This window comes from Danio rerio, chromosome 16 (genome assembly GCF_052040795.2).
Source record: "Danio rerio strain M-AB ecotype USA chromosome 16, GRCz13ab, whole genome shotgun sequence".
NCBI lineage: Eukaryota > Metazoa > Chordata > Actinopteri > Cypriniformes > Danionidae > Danio > Danio rerio.
This window is the reverse complement of record NC_141036.1, coordinates 25,263,339-25,288,151: the sequence shown is the minus strand read 5'-3', so window position 1 is coordinate 25,288,151 and position 24,813 is coordinate 25,263,339. Positions and strand designations below refer to the sequence as shown.

Below are 24,813 nucleotides of genomic sequence, written 5' to 3'. Positions count from 1 at the left end.
ACATGGTCAAGACAATCTGCAGCAGTTTAAACTGAGCATTAAAATGAGGAAGAAAGGTGATTTAAGTGGCTTTGTTGGTGCTAGACAGGCTGGTTTGAGTATTTCAAAAACTGCTTATCTACTGGGATTTTCACACACAACCATATCTAGGGTTTACAGAGAATGGTCTGAAAAACAGACAATATCCAGTGAGCAGCAGGTCTGTGGACGCAAATACCTTGTTGATGTCAGAGGAGATTGGCCAGACTAAATCAAGCTAATAGAAAGGCAACAGTAGCTCAAATAACCACTCGTTTCAACTGAGGTATGCAGAAGAGCATCTCTGAACGCACAACACGTCCAACCTTTAGGCCAGGCACGTGCACACATAAGGCTCATCCTGTGCAGTACACATGCCCTTATTAGTCTTGGATAAAAAGTGCCCTTCCAAAATGATCAAAAGTGCCCCCGCAACCCCCCATCCCCCCCTACCCCTACCGCCCTTCAGTAGGCGCGCAACAACACCGCTCTTGAGTACGTGCCCATCCCCCCCTCCCCCTTACAGTACGCGCGCGACAACACCGCTCTTCATAACGCGCACGACAACAACACCCCCCCCCCCCCCCTTCAAAAAATTTATCCTGCACATGGCCTTTGGACAGTCTCTGCACGGACCTGCTTGAGTCCGATGGGCTACAGCAGCAGAAGACCACACCGGGTGCCATTTCTGCCAGCTAACAACAGGAAACTGAGGTAGAAGATAGAAGATTGGAAAAACGTTGCCTGCTCTGATGAGTTCTGATTTCTGCTGCAACATTTAGATGGTAGTCAGAATTTGGTATCAACAACATGAAAGCATGGGTCCATTCTGCCTTGTATCAATGGCTCAGGCTGATCGTGGTGGGGTAAGTATGTGGGAGATATTTTCTTGGCACACTTTGGGCCCTTTAGTACCAATTGAGCATCGTGTCAACGCCATAACCTACCTGAGTATTGTTGCTGACCATGTCCATCCCTTTATGACCACAGTGTACCAATCTTCTGATGGCTACTTTCAGCAGGATCACTCACAATGTCAAAAAGCATGTCATCTCAAACTGATTTCTTGAACATGACAATGAGATCATTATACTCAAATGGCCTCCACAGTCCAGTAGTCAATCCAATAGAGCACCTTTGGGATGTGCTGGAACGGGAGATTTGCATTATGGATGTGCAGCTACTGTGTGATGCTATCATGTTAATATGGACCAAAATCTCTAGGGAATATTTTCACTACCTTGTTGAATCTATGCCATGAAGGATTAAGGCAGTTCTGAAGGCAAAAGGGGGTCCAACCAGGTACTAGTAAGGTGTACTTAATAAAGTGGCCGGTGTGTATAAGCTTAACAAAAATATTTAAGCTGAATGATGATGGAACATACTTTTTAAGGTTTTTTAATGCCTTAAAGAAGACATTTTACTTATGAAACTTTAATTTAATTCAGAAAAGAAAAAGGGTTGTACTTAAATCTTATTTCTGTGTAATCAAAATGGTCTTTTCTGTCCTCAGTAAAAGCAGAACATCAGCATCCCATTGCCACCTCTCGGACCCCCCCTGCTGGAGACAAAAGAGATGTACCACCTATAGAAAGACCAGACATAAGGAACAGGGAGACCTGGGACAAAAAGACTGAGGAAAAGGAACAAAGCAAAGCAGATAAAGAATGGAAAAAGAAGAAGAGTGGAAAAAAGGAAGGTGACAAAGACAGAAAAGAGAAAGTGACGGATGGAGAACATACTAAAGAACAAAAGGACCGGAAAAAAGAGGAAGGCAAAGCAGGCAAGCAAAGAGAAGAGAAAAGGGAGTGGAAAAAGGACAAAAAACAAGATGAAGGTAAAATAGGGAGGGAAAGAGGAGAGAAGTGGGGGGAGAAGAGAGAATGGAATGATGAAAAAAAGGGGAAGAAAGACAAACATACGGAAAAGGATGACAAAAAGGGAAACAAACAGGACTGGAAGGATACTGCCAACAAGAAAGTGAAAGAAGAAAAAGAACGTAAACAGAAAGACTGGAAAAGTGATAAACACAGTGGCGTGAATGACCATAGAGAAGGGAAAGAGAATAAGAAAGAGGAATGGAAAGGTAAAAAGGAAAAGGGTGAGGGAAAACACAATGAGAAGAAATGGAAAGGAGACAGAGAAGAGCATGCTGGAAAAGAAAAAGAGCAAAAGCACCCGAGAGGCAAAGAAAGAGAGTCCAAAAAGGAAGAGTGGACAAGAGATCACGTGAAGGAAGAGAAAAAACACAAAGCGCACCACCCCAAAAATGAGTTGAAAAACAGCCCCAATGAAAAGGAGAAAGGACAGAAAGAGAAACACAGGAACATACCTCCAGACAAAACCTCCGGCCATCACCATCACGAGCAGCAGAACTACTGGACCAAACAGAGAGAGCGGATCCAGCACTATGATGACCTGCGGGACCACTGCACCGGCGTGGAGGACTGCGCTCGAGTCGAAGGTCTCTCCCCTGTACACCTGCATGACTTCGAGAACCTGCTCCAGTCCTACATGAACAAACTCCAGGAGGAACAGAGCTCAAGTAAAGAGGAGCTCAGGAAGCTGGTGAGGGAGTTCTTCAATAACGGAGTGTTCGCTCATGATCAGATGCCCTTCAGTGAATTTGTAGAAGACGTGGGGGACATTTTGGAGGACATGGCTGAAGGAGAAGAGAGCGACACTGAGGCGGAGGACAGCGAAGAGGACGACGACGACGATGATGATGATGAGATGGAGGATTTCGAAAGAGAAGCGATGGAGAAATTTGCACTTCCAGCAGAAGTGAAGAAGGTTGAAGATTCTTCGAGGAAAAAAAGGTACATGTTGAAACTGTCGGGTCTGAGTTAATTTGCCGATTAATAATATTAATATAATGTGTCATTTCTGAAGAGTTTATTCATTTTCATCATTAAGCTTTGGCTTTGTTTTTTTTTTTTCATAGATAAAGCTGTACTGCTGTAAATCCTTAATGATGATGGTGTCCTGCTTCATAACAGCTGTTTCTGCTCACTTTTCTCACATTTTATTTGGGAACGATACGCAAGCTTAAATAAAGGTTCATTGAGAGGCTTCTGATCAGTCAACTAAAGGTCTGGTGTTGCATTTATAAAACAGTCTTAAAGCGATGGTCCATCTAAAAATGTTCAAACATATTTGAGTTTTTCTTCTGTCTAACATAAAAGAAAGTGTTTTGAAAAATGCTGGTTGCTGAGACCCATTGGCTGTTTCTTAATGTGTGTTGTTAAGGGAACCTTTGTCCTTGTGCTCTTGTCTAACATCCCGCAAGAACACCTGACACGTGAAAGAACTCAGATTTGATATTGAGGATGAATCGATGCAAACTTGCTTGAGTGTAGCACTCGCTCCACATCCTAGAATGATTGTAGATAAGAAGGAGGGAAGTTGATGCTGATAATGTTGCAGTTGACAGCACTATGGTGCTCATGGTGAACACAGTTTATATTGACTATTATTTACAGTTTTAGTTACAGTATTTACAGTTTTCCTAAAGTGAACATGAAAACATTAATGAAGGGATAAACATGCACAAAGGCATTTATTTCCTGAAGTTCATCATGAAATCATTTTTATTTTCATTATCAGAATTATATTTGCAGGGTTTTTTGAACATCATATGTTTATTAAAAACGAAAAAAAGCAATAAATCAATGTACAGATTTTCTTTTCATATTCCTTCAACTTATTTGCTTTATATATCAGGGATTGCCACAGCAGAATGACCCGCCAACTTATCCAGCATGTATTTTACGCAGCGGATGCCCTTCCAGCACTGGGAAACACCCATACACACTCATTCATACATATACACTACTAGCAATTTAGTTTATTCAATTCACCTGTACCGCATGTCTTTGGACTGTGGGAGAAACCGGAGCACCCAGAGGAAACCCACACGAACACGGGGAGAACATGCAAGCTCTACACAGAAATGCAAACTGACCCAGCCGAGGCTCGAACCAGTGACCTTGCTGTGAGGGGACAGTGCTATCAACTGAGCCACCATGTTGCCTTGCTGTACAAATGTCACAAGGTTAAATTGCTTGAAACTCATGTGACCGTCAGAAAGATTGCAGATCTCATTTCTCACAGGATGTGTTCTGTGTTCTGGCCTTTTTCCATGTTTATTTATTCAGGTTATTTGGCAAGACTGGTCTACAAGAGAACCAGAGACTGCATTTTGCATTCTTGGAATTAAGAAACAGCCATTGATGGATGGAGCCACAATGGAAGTCAAATGGTCCTAGCAACCAGCATTCTTCAAAATATCTTCTTTTGCATTCAACAGAAGAAAAATAAAGGTTTTAAAATACATGATGTATTTATTTACATTTTTGGGTGAGCCATCCCTTTGAAATGCGTAAGTAAATAAAATGCGTTTTATTTATTTTTGGTCTTAAGGAATGATAGGAATCTTCCCGTTAAAGAAATTCTTAGAATTCTGACAATGACTTCAAACGTTTACTGCCTGTAAACGTAACCGCCAATGAGGCAAGACAAGATTGTAAAAAAAGAAGTTAAAATTTGTTTTGTGCTTATCAATTGTTACATTTATATTTCTCAAACACTGTAAAATTAAACTTTAATAAAAGTATATAATAATTTATAATTATAATTTAAAAACAAAATTTTAATTCCAATTAAAAGAGTCATGCAGGCAAAGTCAAGTCCAGGTATTGTTATCATTTTTTTTAATAACAGAATAACCTTATTTGTTAAAAATGATCATTTTATTCCAAAAAATGTTCCTGAAAGAATATTTGACTTTTTTTTTTAAAGAAAGGATGAGGGAAGGGGTTGGGGGATTAATAGGACACTCATGAATCCGGCTTCCTGCATAAATGATGACAGAGGGAACAATGTCAGGAACGGCCTGTGTTTTCTTTATCTGCTGTCATGGGACATCAGGTTTATATTTAAAACCTGCCACGTCTCGCACAAATATAATATTTTCTGGGACTATTCATCAGAAGAATGTAGTTCAGTGTTGAGTGTGAGGGACGTTTTTAATGCTACTCATATTTTGCAGCTGTTGAAAGTCATCACATGATTGTTGATTTGCATTCTGAAGATAATACTTTGCTTATATTGGGTGTACAGCTGTTGAGTGAAAAACAGTTGACTGATAACAATAGAGTTTATTAATGTTTATCATGTTTGTAATTCTCTTTTTTTTTCTTAAATATTTTTTTGTTTTCAGTGTTAGCCTCCTGAGCTACTGCTTCAGATGTGTTTGGCAGCTTCACTGTTATTTATACAGTTTAACAAATGGTCTCTTTTAGTAAATGACGTGTGTATTGTCTGGCACTTTTGTAGGCTGCTTGTTCGAAAAAGTTACTCTAGCCAGCTGAAATATTAGCAAGTCTGTTAAGTGAAGTGCAGGTCACCTTAGTTTTATGTCATTTATAATTAGTGTTTTTACATTCTGGTCTCTATTGCGCGCATCAAACTAAAGGCTGTCAGACAAGATCTTTAAGTTTAGCTTTTGCAGCATGTGCTGTATTGAACTGTCAAGTGAAACAATTGCATTGTAGCTACACTTCGCTGCTTAACGGCAGTGGGTAGAAATTTGAAAGACCACTAAATTGAAACAAAATGTACAAGAATGAAAAATGTAACACTACAGTAATATGCTTAGTATTTGTTAAAGTGGCTAAAGTTGATATGGTGGTTATTGTAGTGGGAAATGATTTTGCTTTGAAACATCACAAAATAAACAGATGCACACAATTATGCATAATGCACATGTGTTTGTTTTTACTGTTATAGTTACTCACTGTAGAATTTGCACATTTTTTGGAAAAACATCTAAAAGGGCCTAAATCAGTGACTGAAACACTTCACAGCTGGTGCTGATCCAAAGAGAAACATCAAAAATAAAATTTAAAAAAGGGTTCCTACTGTCATAAACTACTGTATATTTGAACATAGAGAGCCTGATTGTGTGCTTACTTTATATAATTGTTTATATAATACTTTATATAAATGTTGTCCACTTTTCCAAGTTTTTGATGCTTCTAAAGCATAAAAATACTATAATACATTTGCAGATATTTTTAAGAAACAAGCTAAGCATGCTTTAGGAAATACTAAACAATGTGGGTTCTGTGTCAGAATGTCTGCACTGTAAAACCTAAAAAGTTAAGATAACTCAAACCATTTGAGGAAACCAATTGCTGCAAACCATTCGAGTAAAAAAAAAGAATCTATATGAGTTCTGTGAACTTACTCCATTTAAGTTGAAGTAATTTGGTATTTATTTAACTCATTACCTTCAACACTGTGTTTAAAACTCAATTCAAATGAGTAGAATTAACCTTCAGTAAATTTTGAGCTAACTACGCTCATTTCATTTGATAAAGTTAACTGTTGGGTTTTACAGTGTGTATGTTTTGGTCTGTGTAACTATCCACTTCCAGATTATCCAATTATATTTTGGCACAGCAGGTTACCATCAGGGCCGGAGTGGGACTCAATTGTAGCCCTGGAGTTTCAAGACAGACCGGCCCACCTCAGTTCATGACTGATTCGAATTCAGTTTCTAATGGCATTATCACGTCTTTTTCAAGAAAACAGCTGCTTTAGAAATTCAAATGTTCAACAGCCCTAACAGTATTATATGTCTTAACAATAAAAATGAAAAAATATATAGTTTTTCAAGTGAGATTCGACTACGGGTCCACAGCGTTGTTACGTAACGTGCTTACCACTGGTCCACAGTGGCGCTATTACAGTGTGAATAAAAAATAAGTAATGACTTGTGACCCTTAAGACACAGTAATACTTTCTTTTGATGGCTTAATCTTTTTCTCCGCTTTTAGATTTCTGATCAAGTTATGTCAGATTTATTAATGTAGTGAACCATCTGATTTTCATTGAGCAGGTGTATTATTCATTAATATTAATTATTCGAATTCTTATATTTACTAAGGTGCCGCTGTTTGGGGTCGATAGTTACATCATCATCATTAACGTTAGGTAACCGGCGGGCTGCATTTTGCTCACGGGGCTGTGAGAAAATAAATAAAAAGAGCGGCGCTGCGGCAAAATAATGAGTAAAAAGAGTGAAGCTATGGTCAAATAAATAAATAAATAAAGTGTGACTGCTGAGAGTGCAAGCAGCTAGGGACACCAGCCCTCGGGGTCAAAAAACAGACCGGCCCACCGGGAATTCTTCCGGTCCTCCCGATTAGCCAATCTGGGCCTGGTTACCATGGTGGAAAACAGCATATTTCATTTCAGTTTTGAAGGCTTCCTCATTTTTTTTTTAAATGAGATGCAGATTCAGAGTTATAAAAATCAACAGAAGGTGGTTTTGAATTAACAGATATTACAACTGTATGTAATATTTTCTAAACAACTTACAGTAAGTGTTGAGCTGTTGGTGTCATCAATCTGGCATCCTGTGCGTGTGTCATGTCAGAGGAGGAAGGGCCGGGTGACAAATTTTTTTTTTTCGATATTTTAAATTGACTGCAATACCTTGTTCAACATTCCTACATACTGCACCTTTAAAGTATGTCCTTCAATGTGCTTAATCATATGTGATTATTTTTTCACTTTATTTAGAACTTCAGCTTAAATTTGATTAAATATGAAGTATTATTGTTAAAACACTTTTCAAATACTAATGACTACAGGCCTAACATATTACAAAAAATGGAAAAACTTTCATCCCCGTGTTGGCGTGGGTTTCCATTGAGTGCTCCAGTTTCTGCCACAGTCCAAAGGCATGCGGTATAAGTGAATTGAATAAGCTAAATTGGCCGTAGTGTATTTTTGTGAATGAGTGTGCATGCATGTTTCCCAGTACTGGGTTGCAGCTGGAAAGGCATCTGCTGTGTAATACATATGCTGGATAAATTGGCGATTTATTCCACTGTGGTGACCCCAGATTAATAAAGGGACTAAGCTGAAAAAAATAAATGAATGAATTAAAAACTTTCAACATTCTTTTATTGTGTTTCTGCTTGACACCATGTGGTGGAGTGTAAGATTGCGGTCATCCAACTGATCAAAAAGTATTAATGTAAACAATGTAATTTGTAACACCATAATGTTAAAATATTTTTATTTTTTTCCAATATGGTTTGTCATATTGCAGAGCCTTTATGTAAGAGACTCATTTAAACATGATTAAACTGCTATTTAATGGACTAAAGTAACTAATTTGTGACTTTTGGTGCTATCAAAAAATCTATTAAAAATATTATGTATTAACTGTGATTCTAAAGAATATCATTGGGGTGGCCAACGCTGGTCCTTCCTCTGTAATGCAGAGTTTTGCTTAGGGTGAATCTGGCTGTCCAGGAAAGAAGGGAGTCATCTCTGAAGTTGACGACCCTGTGTCTTTATTCAATACGCAACCTAAATTAAGATTTATGATTTGTGTTTTACCTACTTTCTTTAAGTCAGTTTGATGGATGTTGCATTACATCTAAACTCCTAAACTTTAACATAATGGGAATGGGGAGACATTGGCATGTACAGTAATGTGACTGCACATGGTGACACAAGGCATTAAAAAGCCACAAATATAACTTTAAATAAATGTTTAAGATGAGCTGGTCATTCAATGAGAAATAATAATCATATAAAAGAGGCAGGGCTTAAGATGCTTTACTAAAAAAAAAAAACATTTTCTTCTTCACAGAAAGAGGAAGTGAGGGAAAGAATAGTTCATGCATAGTCTAAACAAGTCCAGTGTGAAGTTTAAGGCAAATGGTTAACATTTGCAGAGCGAAGGCAAAGAAGTAGACTCATCTAGACTTCCTTTAAAATGTTTGCGTTTGCAACAAACTCCAATTTCCTGCGCTTCTTTTGGAGAATTGCATTAGGTTTAAGTATCTGCAATGTGGTTTTAACTCGAATAACAAAGCGCTGCATTACTATAGAGGAGCATCTTCTCAAACAAATGCCGTGGACTCCACACTGCCTCCATTATCCAGGAAAGGGTCCATACGCAAACTGCAATATCACAGACCTGAGCACTGATCTGTCACAGGTAGGCTTTGAGGTTAGAACCCTTTGTGTCTTTGGAGATATTACGAGCATTCCTGCTAAAGCCTTTTCACACTTACCTTCTCTGGAGGTACTTCACATAGATGGAATACGTCTGGAGAGAGTTCAGGCTGGTGCCTTTGAAGGACTCCCCAATCTTAAGTATCTGTCAATGCTTTTCAGTGATGATCTCTACAGATTGGTCAAAATGGATAATCGGTCATTTGCTGGTCTGAATAATTTGGAGGAGTTGTCACTGACAGGTCTGATGCTGCTCAATGGATCCAGTGGTATATTTGACCCATTGGTTAGTTTAATCAGATTAGACATTGTCAGAACTTGCGCACAAGACCTTGGTGAAATTTTCTGTTGTATTTCGAATGGAATGACCCGGCTAAGACACCTAAATGTAGAAGACAGTGAGATTTCAACAATTGAGAACAAAGGATGTGCAGGGGGCTCAATGACCTGGCCGCTTACTGCCCTTTCTGGGGTTCAAAATCTGTATCTAATTGGGAACAATATTAAATCTATTCAAGCAAACTCCTTAAATATTTTCCAGAATCTCTCAAGCCTTTTTCTGGAGTTCGAGGGCAAGTCCCTGGGCAGTATTTGGGAGTCTGGAGTTGGAAAAGTCAATGATTTGACTTTGAAAGGGAAAGTATTAAAAAAATACTCAACAAACTTCAAAGATTTGTGTCATCTTGTATCGAGTCTTTATTCGCAATCACTCAGCCTTGTTTATACATCAATAGACAGACTAACTGCTGAGGACTTGAAGGACTGTGGGACTAAGTTGACAAAGTTATTAATCCAGAATTCCAAAATAGACAACCTAGACTTTAGGTTTTGGACCAGTAAACTGGAAATGCAGGCCCTTCAAATGGCCTACATGAAGTTGACAGATGCTCCCTTTTGTTTTGTTGCGAACAGCACAATGTGGTCTTTAACCTCACTGGACCTCACTGGAAACTCTATCACCAATATTGATGGAGATCAGTTTGCATGTATGCCTTTTCTTGAGCAGCTCTATCTGAGCCAGAATGCCATTAAAACCCTACAGCTGCATGCATTTCGAGGTTTGCTTCGACTCAAAATCCTACAACTTGACTCAAACAAGATCTCACAGCTTTCTGCCAATGATTTCAAAAACCTTCATGCTTTAGAGGTTCTGCTGATTAACGATAACATCATTGAGACTATAGAGACAGGAACATTTTGGGACCAGCGGGAGCTTCGTGAACTGTCATTTGGTAGACTGGAATATGTTTATGAGTTGCATCTAGAGAACATTTTTTTTGAATTTCCACCAAAGTTACAGCGACTCAGCATCGATGCACATTATGGAACTCATATTTACATTGGAAATGCATCACCACCCAATGGAACGTTTGCTCTGGAACTAAATGGAGAGAAACTAAGTTTTGCAGACTGTAAAAGTGATGTTTTAATGGCAGTCCGTGAGTTGAAAGTCAATTGCACCTTCTTCCTTTGTGAGAACCTCTTCATGGCTCCATATTTCCTAAACCTGGAATCTTTTGAGATCTCAGGCGGAGCTGAAAGGGCACCTCTCAATTACGCTACAATCAATAATCTTCACCATCTCAAGCATCTCAAACTCGCTGGGTTGAACTTCCCCAATTACACAGAATCTAGGAGTGCCTTTTGGAACCTGACTCAACTCCAGACCCTAGTGATGGTAAACTGTTATCTTAGTTTCCTCACCAAGAGCATGTTCAGAGATCTGACCTCTCTCCAGCTGTTGCGTCTCTACAGTGACAGTCCTCTGATCTTGACTGATGGTGTGTTTGGGGTTTTACCAGTGCTAAAAGCGTTCATTCTGGACAGAGTAGATTTCCAGTGCAGTTGTGAGAATGGCTGGCTACTTGATTGGGCAGACAGCACTGAAAAAGTGCAGGTTATCTACTTGCAAAAGCAGCAGTGTGTCTGGCACTATCAGAAACTCAACTTCTTGGCCACAATGGAGAAGCTCTGCCAGACTGATGCGCAGTACATCTGCTATGTAGCCACAGCCAGCAGCATTAGTCTTCTGTTGTCGGCAGCTGTTGGATATCGCTTTGCTCGCTGGCCTTCACTTGTCCTCTTCTTCCGCCTGAAAGGTTGGATGGAGAGAAGGTTTGGTCGACGGTGGAATAGGAGAAGAAGAAGAATGGAGGATGACTATGGGGAGATCGAGGAGATGCAGTATGATGCTTTTGTGTCTTTCTGCAGCCAGGATGAGGCTTGGGTTTTGGGGGAAATGGCTCCTCGGCTGGAGGATCAAGGTAACCCAAGACTGAGACTGTGTCTGCACAACAGAGACTTTGAGGTGAGTTTTCCTAATTAATAATAATGATGATGTTCTTTTTAAATAGAGTGGAGATCAAATTTAGAGAATCAGACTTGATTTCAGAAATAATATAATCTTCATTGTTCACAATTTGAAGGAATTTTAGTTGTGACTGAACCATTCTTCTGCAAAAGAAACACAACAACAACATCAAAATATGTTAAGTGGAAGATCATTCTTAGAGAACAGCAAGGACTGTAGCACAATTAAATATTTCTTCAGTTTCTTTCCTAAACAGAAATGAGTATAAAGTTAATTGATGACCACAGGACATAAACATGTTTTCCCACTTCTCTGCAGTGATGTTAATAACTTCACTGACTAGCCATAACTTTTGCCAAGGCTTTTCCAGAGATTTTCAATTAGGTTTCACAGATGTAAACATACCATATAGGGCTTTTCACACACACACACACACACACACACACACACACACACACACACACACACACACACACACACACACACACACACACACACACACACACACACACACACACACACACACACACACACACACACACACACACATGGTGAACTAAGAAATACTTTGGCTGTGAACTGTGGTTTATTATTGTAGTTGTAGAAATATGTGTACAGCTTTAGTAAGTTTATGATACTACTGTATATTTGTTGTGTTACCACATCAACTAGAATTACCACAATTTAGTTAATATAGTATAATTCGAAACAATATGCTGTTTACTATAAATTACTATAGTATTCTTTCATGTGAGTTAAATGGGAATCTGTACTGGCTATTTCAAGTATTTGCTTTACTTGTCTTGCTGTGTTGCAGGGTATATTGTCCAACATGAAGGAGATTCTTATAAACATTTGCATCACTCTGTCATGTATAAGAGACCAAACTCTTACTGCAGAACACAGCCTCAAGACATGACACTTCCTCCTTGACAATTCTCTGATTTCTTTACATTTTGTGTTTAGTGTTTCCTGGGTTTGACAATGAATATACACTAAAAAATCATTTTTGCTTTCCTTACTAAAGTGATATTTGGGTCAGTTCTTTCTCAACATGTTCCTGATTAAAAGTTAATCTCTTGATTCTTTTTGCTAATGAGAGGTTTTGTCACTGAATGGCTTTCAGTACAAACTCTTTTAAATGTTTAGACACTCTATGCTGAGATACAGATTCTTATCCTGTTTGAGAAGTTAGCCAGTTCCGGATTTAGACTAATAACTAAAAGTGTCTAGTTTTGAAGGAATCTGAAAGTGTTCTTCAGAATATAGAGTTTGTATCTCATTAAATTGTTGTTTATTCTATCATTTTAATCTACATTGTATTTAAACGGGATTACTTGAAGTTTGGTAATTGAGCTGCAACCTCACTCACCCATTAATGTTAACAACAGGTGGGTAAAGATATCATGGACAACATCACAGACAGCATCCACAACAGTCAGTGCACTGTTTGTCTGATCAGCTGGCGGTATCTGCGCAGTGACTGGTGTGGTCTGGAGATGCGAGTGGCCACACACCGGCAGCTGGAAGAGCAGAAACACCGTCTCATCCTCATCTTCCTCCAACACATCTCTCCCTTTGAGCTCTCTGCTTTTCATCGGTAAGTGGCAAAGATGGAAGAAGCTCGCTTCCTACTTCCAGTGGGCATTTAAATAATAACATCAACATGTAGTGTAACAAGGGTCACCAGGGGTCAGTGCTGATAGTCTCCCAGACAGGCTTCAGGCTTTGGAAGATTCGGTTATTAATCAACAACCTCACTCACAGTTTATTGTTAACAACAGGTGGTTAAAGATATGGACAATATCATGGACAGCATCCATAACAGTCAGTGCACTGTTTGTCTTATCAGCCGCTCGTATTTGAGTAGTGACTGGTACTTCTTTGTGCATTTACATAAAACGGCAACATTTAGTGTAACAATGGTCACCAAAAGGGGTCAGTGCTGATAGCCTATTGGACACTAAGCCTTAGCTGACCTAGCACAACTGTTCTTAAAGCATCCTGAGTTCAAATCCTGGCTAACTGTCTCATCTCTGCTATCCATTTATTCTCATATTAATACATGAGCAATAAATTTAAAATTTACACTTGATCAAATTATCATTATCCAATGACATTTTCGGGGCTCATTTCAAGAGTTCACACAGATATTGCTTGATGGTATTAGCAGGTTTGGCATGCTGTCCCGGAAGAGAACCCTGAGCTCAAAGATAATTGAGCCCAGGGCTCCCACCAGGTCAATTAGTATGTAAGAGTGTCCGAGATCAGGTAGGTCCCGAGAGCTTCCCCTTGTAAAAGAGGAAAAGAAAGAGATTGGGTGGAAGGGGAGATTCTTACAAAACAAAGATAAGGCAGTGGGGTGAAGTCGTCCTGTTTACTGTAGGTTTAGATCAATCTGATTGGGTTTTTACTGATTGTGGATGAGAGGCCAGCCATCGTCAATCATATCATGTGCTCCTCTTGAAATTAGTTTGAATTTACATCTTCACTTATTCTCAGAAATGTACAGATGCATTCTCTGAAATAAAGGTGTAAAATCTGTCACTGAGATAGTACTTTTTCAATATGTACAGTTTTGTTCAGTACAGGTGGACATTAGTACCTTTAGGCTTTTGTACCTTTAGGATCATGGTGGGGCCACTCACTCTGATCCCCTTGGGGAAATGAAAAATTTTTTTAACCAAAAACAAACAATTACAATTGGCTTAAAGGGCCATGAAACCCCCTCGTTTCAGCAGGGTGTTTTCACACCTCTACTTTGGAAAAAGTCAGAAAAGTGGGCGTGTCCAGCTCTGTTTAGGGGGGAGTGTCGGAGGAACTAAAGTGGGATGGTGTGGGAGTGTCTATTTGGGCACGCGCGAGTTTCAGTCAAAATACACACACATGAGAAAGTGATGGTGTTTAAACTATACATGGACATCTGTAGTCGAATTATTTGCCAAATTATTAAATGTTGGACTTTAACTGCAGTTTGGCTCTTTCATTCAGGGAATTCATTCATGCCCCTCGCGACAAACGCGATATTTGATTCGAGGAGCTGCTCTAAGCGTGTATTTTTCATGCAATGTTTGATACCGCACGGCGAATGAGAGAAAAAAAAACTCTGCATTTCCTGGAAACTTAGATGCACACGGCAGGTAGCGTCAGTGTTATTCCGGTCACAAAATGCGGTGCTATGTTTGCACTCAGTGCAATAGTTAACTTAATTCGACACGAACAAACTGAATAAACAAAGAGCGCTGGTCCCTCACTTACCAAATCTGTAGAGACAAGACAATCACCAGCAACAAGAGCCGCGTCTTTATGAAAAGGAGACTAACGTTACAAGCGAATCCGGATTTCAGCGTTTGCAGATGAGAACAGCTCTTAGGTAAACAATGTTCCTCCTTAGACACGTAAGTTATTGTTGTCGAGCGTCGCGTACACTGTTAATCCACACGTGATCCAGCTGAGCTCTCACAGAGAGAAAATGAAAACGAAACTTAATGGCAGCAAACTATAAAAGCAACACTTCACGCTTGTTTTGCCAACACAACGTGGCGTCTCTGTGGCGTAAACACGGTGAAACTAATGAATATTAATGAAGTTGCACAATAGAGCACGCTGATTGGTTTGAACCAAGCCTTACTCATGCATTAATGCAACACACTGTAAGACGTAATAAGACTCACTCTGGCACAGATGCCCAGTCTGCACGCTGGAACACACGCTATTATGTCATGACTGTGACGCAGCTTCAAAAATTCGTTTCAAACAGGAAGTACGAATTTGCTTGAAATAACGCAAAAACAACCAATTTACACTTTTTAGTGAAATATATGTGTCCTAATAGTGTTTTTAGCAGTGTGGGACACATATACGACTGTCAACAGTTTAAAAAATGTGTTTTGGTGTTTCGTGACCCTTTAAAATTGGCAATGAAAATTCTGGACATTGCAACTTGCAGAACCTGGGAATGAAAAATAAATAAATAAACAAACAAACAAACAAACAAACAAACAAACAAACAAACAAATAAATAAATAAATAAATAAATATGTATCTTTAAAGAACCTGAAAATTGTGACAGATTTTGTACATTTTATTTTCTGAGAGTGTGGAGTAATTGTTTTGATTAACACTGGTGATGTTAAAGGTATAGTTCACCCAAAATGAAAAATTCTGTAGTCATTTACTCATCCTTCAATTGTTTCAACTTGTTGGAGTTTCTTTCTTCGGTTGAACACAAGAAAATATTTTGAAGATAACCATTGTCGATACGTTTAGGGCCGTGTCTGCGCCCACTAGATACTTTAAGAGGTGCATCCAGCTCTGTGAGCTCATAAACTCCTCCAGAAACTTAACCTGGATGATGGAGGCTTTCAGCTGTGCTTCTGACTGAGCCTAGCCCAGTTTGATGACTTGTTGTTGGTGTCGGCTGTAGGATTTCCCCGGGACACCATCAACAGGTTCTACGTCACAATCAGCCCCCACAAGAGCAAGCTCCTGATTGGTTAACGCGGCGCAAATGTCCGCTAAAGTTCATATTTTCGTTCTCAAGCGATTTGTGCGAAACGAGCGTTAGGCATCAAACGCACAAAATGCTCAATTCGTGCAATTCGCGTCATTCGCGCCGCGCCATTCACGCGTATCGTGCCGCAGGATGTCTATTCGCGTGTTTGCATTGACTTAACATGTAAATCACTTGCGCTTCACGAACGTTCCGCGTCTGGTGTGAAAGCAGTATAAGACATTAATATAAGGTTAGATTTAGGTTGTAATGTCAGGTGAACAAAATTTCAACTTGTTGGAGTTTCTTTCTTCGGTTGAACACAAGAAAATATTTTGAAGATAACCATTGACTCTCTCAATATTGTGGAAGTCAATGGTTGCAAGTTTTCAGCTTTCTTTAAAGTAACTTATTTTGTGTTCAACAGTGAAACTCATAAACGTTTGGAACCACTATAGTGAGGGTAAATGAGAACATTTTGGGGTGAACTAACCGTTTAAGAGTAAAAAAAAAACATGAGAACATGGAAATTCGATCATGTTTTGAGATGAGATTTAGTTATATCTGTTGTTAGGAGGAGAGTTGCTACAGTATATGCAAGTTTTATTTGGACCACTTTAAGACATTCCTTTTCTCATTTTACACAGCGTAATACAGTACATTTAATGTTTTCTATAGTTTGGCAAAACTGGTGAGATCCCGTACATATCTGGACTGGCCAGAGGATGAAGGAGACCGAGAGCACTTCTGGGATCGACTAAGGAGGAACATTGCAGAAGATTCTGTAAGTACAAAAACATCTGAACTGAAGCTTCAAGAAAGAGTCGTGTTTATTGAAATAAACTCTCACTTGTTTTACAGGAAGCTTCTTAAACTACTGGCGTGTTTCTGCTTAATGAATGAACACAAGGAACTTTACTGTAAAAGCTTTTTTCAAAAAGAAAAGTTATTTTTATTTTATTTAAACTGTGTAATCTTTTTTTTAAATGTTTGTCACGTATACTGTAATATCTATCAGTGTTAACACCTTATATTCATGCATTGAAAATGTCTCTATGATTTTCATCCTAACCAATATTAAACTGAAACTATAATTAAACTTCTCTTGTAATCTTTTTTTATTCTTGTCTGCACATAAATTTACTAAAAGTTTAAAGTTGTTTTCCTGATATGCAGTGGTGTAATATACTGGTGTGGCCTAATTTTATGCTGTACTTAAGTATTAGTTTGAGGGATTTCAACCCTATTAAGTGTAGTCATTTTTGCAGATGTGTATGACCTTGAGGTAAAAGCAAATAAAATTAGGTTATGTAATGCAAGTAGGCTACTGTAGGACGGATGCAAAAAAAAAAAAAAAAAAAAATCAAACACAATGCAAACTTTTGAAAAGTAATCAATGAGTTATCCACATGCTGTATGGATTATTGTTGCATTATCTTTGCTTGTTTCTCTAAAAATATTTTTTGCATTTATGTATGATTTAATGAGGGTGTAAATGATGAAGTTAAAGGTGAATTTTACTACTTTTACTTTACTAATAGGTTTAAGTTAAAGTTAATTTTTTTGTTGATGTATATAAGTGTATAGTAGTAACATTCTGAGCATCTATAGGTATATCATCTAAATTTTTTGGTCCTTTTTAAACCACCCCTAGTCCCATGACATCTTGCTGTTAAACATATCTCAGGAAAGACTGAGAAAGGTGCGATAAACATTCTTAAACACTCAAGTGTAAAACCGCTGGTGCTTAAAATACTTTAAGAATAGAAAACCTGCTTTCAGTTCCCGTTATGAATGTTTTTTTATACACTACGGTCAAAGCGTGATTAAAAACATGAAACGTACTAATGTCTTGATAAAATGTTTTCATTTTTCAAGTGTCTCGCTTCTCCGTTTAGGTGTAAATTTAGCAGTGGCTACCTTTAACACAAGAGGGCGCAGTTTCGCCAAAATAATAGTTTTCTTTTTTTCTCATATACAGTACTCTACAGCAGGGGTGACAAACACATTTGGGCTCAGGGGCCACATGGAGAAAAATCAATTCCAAAGTGGGCCAGACTGGTAAAACCATGGTATATATAACTTAAAAACAACTTCAGATTGTTTTTTTTTTTTTGCTTTAATACGATAAACATAAAACAGGAGCCTGAGGACAACACAGTCTCACGGTAATTTGTTAATTTGGTAACTTTTTGATTTAGTGTCTAATTCGTATGAATTTTTACAATTTAGCACGATTTGCTTATAATGACGGTTGGGTTTAGGGGATGTGGTTGCGTGCCACGCATCCATTTTTTATGTTGTACATTTTTGTCAGATTAAACTCGTATGAATTAGCCACTAAACTGACCAATCAGAAATAGTTACGTTTTCTTGTGAGAACACCTTAGTGTGCTATAGCAGGGTATAGATGTAGTCTTTTTCTCTTAGAAGGCTGTCACACTTATGCTGATTCAGGCATCTTGATCGGATGAAATTAAGTTTGCAATTCAGTGGACACTTGGAACAGCAGTTTTTTCATAAAAAAAAAAGTCATATAATTTTCATACTTTACAGAATCATCTCGCAGGGCGGATTAAACTCGTTTGTGGGCCTGATCCGGCCCACGGGCCGTATGTTTGACACCCCTGCTCTACAGTATAGTTAACATACATAAACTAGATTGATGATGTAGGCTACATTAAACCAGCATGTTTACATGGGTAAAATAATATCATAAGTCTTGATATGAGATTCATAAAACCAGATGTGATAAAAGAAACATCGGCAGCTGTTTTTAATATGGTATATGCTATTTACACAAAGTTCAAATAGCATCAGTTGCTATTTACACAAAATAGCAACAAAAAGTATGGCAGATGCTATTTCCACTCGGTTCTTAAATAAAGTATTTGCTAGTTACACTTTCAGGGCCCTTTTTTAACGATCTAGGTGCATAGTCTAAAGCGCATGGCTCAAAAGCATTGGATGTGTCTGAATCCACTTTTGCTATTTTAAGGATGGAAAAATACATTCTGTGCACCAGCCAGTGGTGTAAATACTACTAAAGTACCAGTACTTGTCTTAAAATATAGGGCAAGTAGATTAAAAGAATCTGTTGTAAATATTACTCAAAGTATGATTAAAAAGTAGACCTTTCAAAAGTACTGCGTTCACACCAGACGCGGAACGCGCGGATAAATCGTGCTATTCGCGCATAAATAGTTGCGTGAACATTTGAGTTTATTCGTTTCATTCGCGCGTCAAACCCCGCTTCATTCGCGTGTCAAACCCGCTTTATTCGCGCGTCAAATTTACTTCAGAACAGAATCGGATTCGCGTGATGGGCAGGGCTTCTGTCTGCCCTGTGACTCTAGCTTCATTGCAAAATGGCTAACATGGATTTTATGAAGAAAATAACAGTGTTTATGTGCTTTATGAAGCCTGAAAAGCAACGTCGATACGTTTAGGGCCGTGTCTGCGTCCACTAGATACTTTAAGAGGTGCATCCAGCTCTGTGAGCTCATAAACTCCTCCAGAAACTTAACCTGGATGATGGAGGCTTTCAGCTGTGCTTCTGACTGAGCCTAGCCCAGTTTGATGACTTGTTGTTGGTGTCGGCTGTAGGATTTCCCCCGGGACACCATCAACAGGTTCTACGTCACAATCAGCCCCCACAAGAGCAAGCTCCTGATTGGTTAACGTGGCGCAAATGTCCGCTAAAGTTCAGATTTTCGTTCTCGAGCGATTTGTGCGAAACGAGCGTTAGGCATCAAACGCACAAAATGCTCAATTCGGGCAATTCGCGTCATTCGCGCCGCGCCATTCACGCGTATCGTGCCGCAGGATGTCTATTCGCGTGTTTGCATTGACTTAACATGTAAATCACTTGCGCTTCACGAACGTTCCGCGTCTGGTGTGAAAGCAGTATAAGACATTAATATAAGGTTAGATTTAGGTTGTAATGTCAGGTGACCAAAATTCAATGTTTAGCCAATGTCTAAGGATTTAGGTTGTGTTAGAAAGTGACCAAATCCAACGTTGAACCAACATCCTTAAACCAACATCATATTGACATCAAATACTGACATTTATTCGTCAGGTATGGCAACCAAAATCCAACATCTAATAGACATCATAGTGGTAATGTCCACACAACGTCAAGCTGTAACATTATTAGACATTGATATTTGGTCTGATGTTGGACATTGGGTTTCTGATGTGATTTTAGGTTGGTCGTTGGATTCTGATGTCAACACAATTTTCATTTGAAAAAAAAAAAAAGCAACATCCCCATGTTGAGGTACAATATCAATCTGACATCGTTGTCGTCTTGTGCCTGATGGGAGTTTGGGGCCATTTCGGTCATTATACAGTAAACATCCGTCATTTTCTCATCAGTGACATGCATCTAAACAATCTCTGGGTCAATGCATTTATAGATTTTGGACATTTTATTGGACACTTTTATTGCTTCCGAACAGTTTGCTGCAATTATAAATCATCCATGTCTTGAGGTAGTTCATTATGATGTGATTTACCTTCTACTGTATGTGTGATTTCATTGGACACGAATTACAAGACTACTCAGCCCATCCCACTAGACAAGAAAAAATTAAATTAGTGACTGCAGAAGAAAAGTACTGGAGTAAAAGTACAGGTACAGCACTAAAATGTACTCAAGGGAAATTAAAAGTAAATGCCTCGCCATGGTGTATTTGCTATTTACATGACAGACTTTGTAAGTGGAAAAACTGAATGCTTCACTAGGGAGAAAACAGTTAAACAGACCATCTGCAGCATGAGGATAAAGAATGAGCCTCCTCCAATCTGCCTTTACTTTCTCTTTCTCTCTTTCGTTGATAAGGAGACAGTGTTGTACACTCCACTGAAGACATCCATCCAAAAGTGATAAAAGTTATATTTTCATGTCAGGATTATCCAGTTGGGCAAAACATGTGTGATGAACTGTGTTTGAACACAGAGCTTATTATTACATTGGCATGTGATGTGACTGCACCTATGGTGACACAAGGCATTAAAAAACCCACAAATATAACTTTAAATAAATGTTTAAGATAAGCTGGTGGTTCAATGAGAAATAATAATCACTATAAAAGAAGCAGGGCTTAAGATGCTTTACTAAAAAGAAAACATTTTCTTCTTCACAGAAAGAGGAAGTGAGGGAAAGAATAGTTCATGCATGGTCTAAACAAGTCCAGTGTGAAGTTTAAGGCAAATGATAAACTTCTGCAGAGTGAAGGCATAGACACAAATGTTTAAAATGAGGAATTTTAAATTTATTAAGTGTAGTCACTTTTGCAGATGTGTATGCCCTAGAGGTAAATGCAAATAAAAATTAGGTCATGTAATGCTAGTAGGCTACTGTATATAGGACGGATGCAAAAACAAATCAAACACAATGCAAACTTTTGAAAAGTAATCAATGATTTATCTACATGCTGTATGGATTATTGTTGCATTATCTTTGCTTCTTTCTCTAAAAATATTTTTGTGCATTTATGTAGGATTTCATGAGGGTGTAAATGATGAAGTTAAAGGCGAATTTTACTTTTTAGATAGGTACAATTGATTTCAAGTTTAAGTTTTTTTCTGTATATAAAGTTTATATAGTAGTACCATTTCTCAGCATCTTATGGCTCGTTTCCACTGACTGGTACAGTACGGTTAGGTACGGGTCACCTTTATCAGGCTTGCGTTCCCACTACCAAGGGTACCCTTTTGGTGGGTGTGGTGAATGACAGAAAGTTTAAGTCGACGTCAATCTTGCTCGAGAAAATGTATACAGTAAAGCTGTACAGGTCATTCACATATCATATGAGAAGCACTTCTCACAAAACAGATGCTTTATACACATAAATACTTGTGTATAAATGTTTATTACTAACTTTTCTATGAACAGGATTTGATTATGACTGCAGATCAATGACAGTGCAAAATAGCCTACTGTAACGTCTGTAATTATAAAAAATAAATGAATAAACGCAACATATATGAACACATACAGACCCTTACAGTCTATATATACAGAAAAAAATCTACACAAAACATACATTTAGTAATTATTTGAGTTATTAAACACATGCAACATTGCCCACAGTCAGCACAAACCTCTCATCAGTGTCTGTAATCTTCACCAGCACATGTAAGCTCTGTTAGAGAGTAATTTTGTCATTCCCAGTTCATAATAGTCCAAAAGGCAAAGATAAACATGGCAATTTGTTCATGATTCAGGTTGCTAAAACAATTTTGCTCCTGTGTTTTGTCAGGCTTCTCCTTTTTTTCGCGCTTCACTCTGGCTCTTGTCCTTTTCTTTCAGAATGGATCAGATGACGAAGACACTTCTATAATCACGCACATGTTATTATTATCTCTCGGAAGAAAGCAAAACCGCTCGCACTTTTAGATGGGCTCATAATGCAACAACAGCACATGGCAGATTTTTCTTTTTGGCTCTCTGGCTGTTCATCAAGATGACGACAAGGTTTGTGTGAGCTCGGATCATCCATGGCTCCTTATTAAATGCATATTGAATTTCCATGTAATGTCTCGGCTGTGAAAAACATGGCGGTTCCTTTGTTTTCATTCTGTCCAGCTCTACGAGCTTGTGACGTATCTCTTAAACCAATCAGCGTTCAGCTGCAGATGTAGCTCCACCTTTTGGTACCCTTTCTCGTGTTTGATACCCTTTCGGAAGGGTGCCGAAAAAGTGGTACGGTACAGTTCAGTTCGGTACGCCCTTTGACAATGGAAACGGCCATAAAAGCGTACCAAACCGTATCATACCACTCAGTGGAAATGGGCCAGAAGCATACCAAACCGTACCGTACCATACCGTACCACTCAGTGGAAACGGGCCAAAAGCATACCAAACCGTACCGTAACACACAGTGGAAATGGGCTATATAGAGATCTATAGTTTTGCAGTACTTTTTAAACCACCCCTAGTCTGACATATTGCTGTTATAAACGTCTGAAGAAAGACTGAGAGAGGTGCGATAAACATTCTTAAACACTCAAGTGTAAAACCGCTGGTGCTTAAAATACTTTCAGAATAGAAATTATGCTTTCAGTTCCCGTTATGAATGTTCCTTTATACACTACGGTCAAAGCGTGTTTAAATACATGAAATGTATTAACGTCTTGATAAAATAAGTTTTCATTTTTCAAGTGTCCCGCTTCTCTGTTTAGTTGTAAATATAGTAATGGCTTCCTTTAACAAAAGATGGCGCAGTTACACCTAAATAATTGTTTTCTTTTTTTCTCAAATATTCTACATCAGGGGTCACCAATCTCGTTCTTGGAGGTCCAGTGCCCTGCAGTGTTTAGCTACAAATATGCCTCAACACACCTGCCTGGGTGTTTCAAGTATACCTAGTAAGACCTTGATTAGCTTGTTCAGGTGGGTTTAATAAGGGTTGGAGCTAAAATCTGCTGGACACTGGACCTCCAGTAACAAGTGTGGTGATCCCTGCTCTACAGTATAGTTAACATACAGAAACTAGATTGATGATGTAGGCTACATTAAGCCAGCATGTTTACATGGGTAAAAAAAATATCAAAAGTCTTTATATGAGATTCAAAACCAGATGTTATAAAAGAAACATCGGCAGCTGTTTTTAACATGGTATATGCTATTTACACGAAGTTCAAATAGCATCAGTTGCTATTTACACAATATAGCAACAAAAAGTATGGCAGATGCTTTCCACACGGTACTTATAGAAAGTATTTGCTAGTTACACTTTCAGGGCTCTTTTTTAATGATCTAGGTGCATAGTCTAAAGCGCATGGCTCAAAAGCATTGGACGTGTCTGAATTCACTTTTACTATTTTAGGATGAAAAAATACGCTCTGTGCCCCGGTGCATGGTCTCACAGGGTTGTGCTTATTCTCTTAATGAGTTATGGGTGTGTTTTGAGCATAACATGCATTAAACCAGTTAGATTCCCATCTCCCATTCCCTTTAAGAGTCAGTTGCGTCGCACCATGGCGTATTTACAGGGTGGACTTTTTAAGTGGAAAAACTGAACGATTCACAAGCGAGAAAACAGTTAAACAGACCATCTGCAGCGTGAAGATAAAGAATGAGTCTTCTCCAATTAGCCTTTCTCTCTTTTGTGGATAAGGAAACAGTGTTGACCACTCCACTGAAGTAATCCATTAGTCTACATACTACAACCTACTATTTATTTAGCTTGTTAAGCACAAAACTTCGTTTCAAAACTATTTCTAAAATCAGGTCTAATTTCCAGCAAATGAATAAAAAAGAAAAAAACAGTTATATCCAAACACACGTGCTATTACCATATAGTCTAAAACCTGACAGGTTGACAAATCTAAGCTTGTTTTTAATAAAACTAATTAAAAATATGCAGATAATAAATAATACTGCTAATAATAATAACATACAAAAGCAAGTTGTCGTGAATAAAAAAATTAAAAAAAAAAAAAACCCTGAGATGAAAAAGGCAGAAGGCAGTGTTTTTTATATTTATGTAGTAAATAATTGTTTTTGCCATATTTTATTCCTTTAATTATTTTAATTTGTAAAGATAATTGTGTATTGCTCTACATCCTGCGTGTTTTAAGCAATGTGTACGCGAGGCACACAGCTAACGCGCTCTGTGCTGGACTTTAGACCTGCTTTCAGCTTATTGTCTATTTTGGTTCCTCAAAAAAGCAACGCTCCAACAATGTGCCTTAACACACCTCTTTTCTAGACCGGAACACCCATGAGTCTACAAAGTGACACAAATAAATTTGCTATTTAAACAATGTGCTGGAAAATTAGGATTGCGCTGGTCTGAAAATAGCAATACATCGGGACAAACATGTCTTTCACCAAACATGTCTCTTTCACCATCTTGCACAGGGTGTATGATAGGGCCCTATACGTCATCAAGCTGAACTGGTTTGGAACATAGCCCGCTTGTGTTGGGCATTTGGA

The 24,813-nt window shown here is 38.4% G+C and overlaps 2 protein-coding genes across 9 annotated transcripts in view; both read left to right on the top strand.

The window, feature by feature from the left end:
* The window catches only part of pbxip1b (pre-B-cell leukemia homeobox interacting protein 1b), a 99,256-nt gene extending 93,487 nt beyond the window's left edge, over nucleotides 1-5,769 (top strand). For 4 of the 8 annotated variants that reach the window (XM_087285742.1, XM_087285740.1, XM_087285743.1 and 1 more), the window contains 2 exons: nucleotides 1,532-2,837; nucleotides 2,963-5,769. In XM_087285742.1, coding sequence (XP_087141868.1) covers nucleotides 1,532-2,837; nucleotides 2,963-2,966 — 1,310 coding nt within the window. In that variant the 3' untranslated portion in view covers nucleotides 2,967-5,769. 8 annotated transcript variants of the gene reach the window in all.
* Nucleotide 5,770: 1 nt separating this feature from the next.
* Nucleotides 5,771-17,231, top strand: LOC137487195 (toll-like receptor 12). The gene is made up of 4 exons (XM_087286930.2): nucleotides 5,771-11,368; nucleotides 12,763-12,971; nucleotides 16,542-16,647; nucleotides 16,725-17,231. Exons 1-4 carry the CDS (start codon nucleotides 8,819-8,821, stop codon nucleotides 16,734-16,736), a joined length of 2,877 nt encoding a protein of 958 aa, XP_087143056.1. The 5' UTR covers nucleotides 5,771-8,818; the 3' UTR covers nucleotides 16,737-17,231.
* The last annotated feature ends 7,582 nt before the right edge of the window (nucleotides 17,232-24,813 follow it).

Excerpts from the sequence above, each read along its gene's own strand:
- LOC137487195 (XM_087286930.2), top strand. The coding sequence starts at position 8,819 with ATGTTTGCGTTTGCAACAAACTCCAATTTCCTGCGCTTCTTTTGGAGA. Across the intron at positions 11,369-12,762 it reads TGCACAACAGAGACTTTGAG|GTGGGTAAAGATATCATGGA; the intron begins GTGAGTTTTCCT and ends TGTTAACAACAG. Across the intron at positions 12,972-16,541 it reads GAGCTCTCTGCTTTTCATCG|TTTGGCAAAACTGGTGAGAT; the intron begins GTAAGTGGCAAA and ends TGTTTTCTATAG.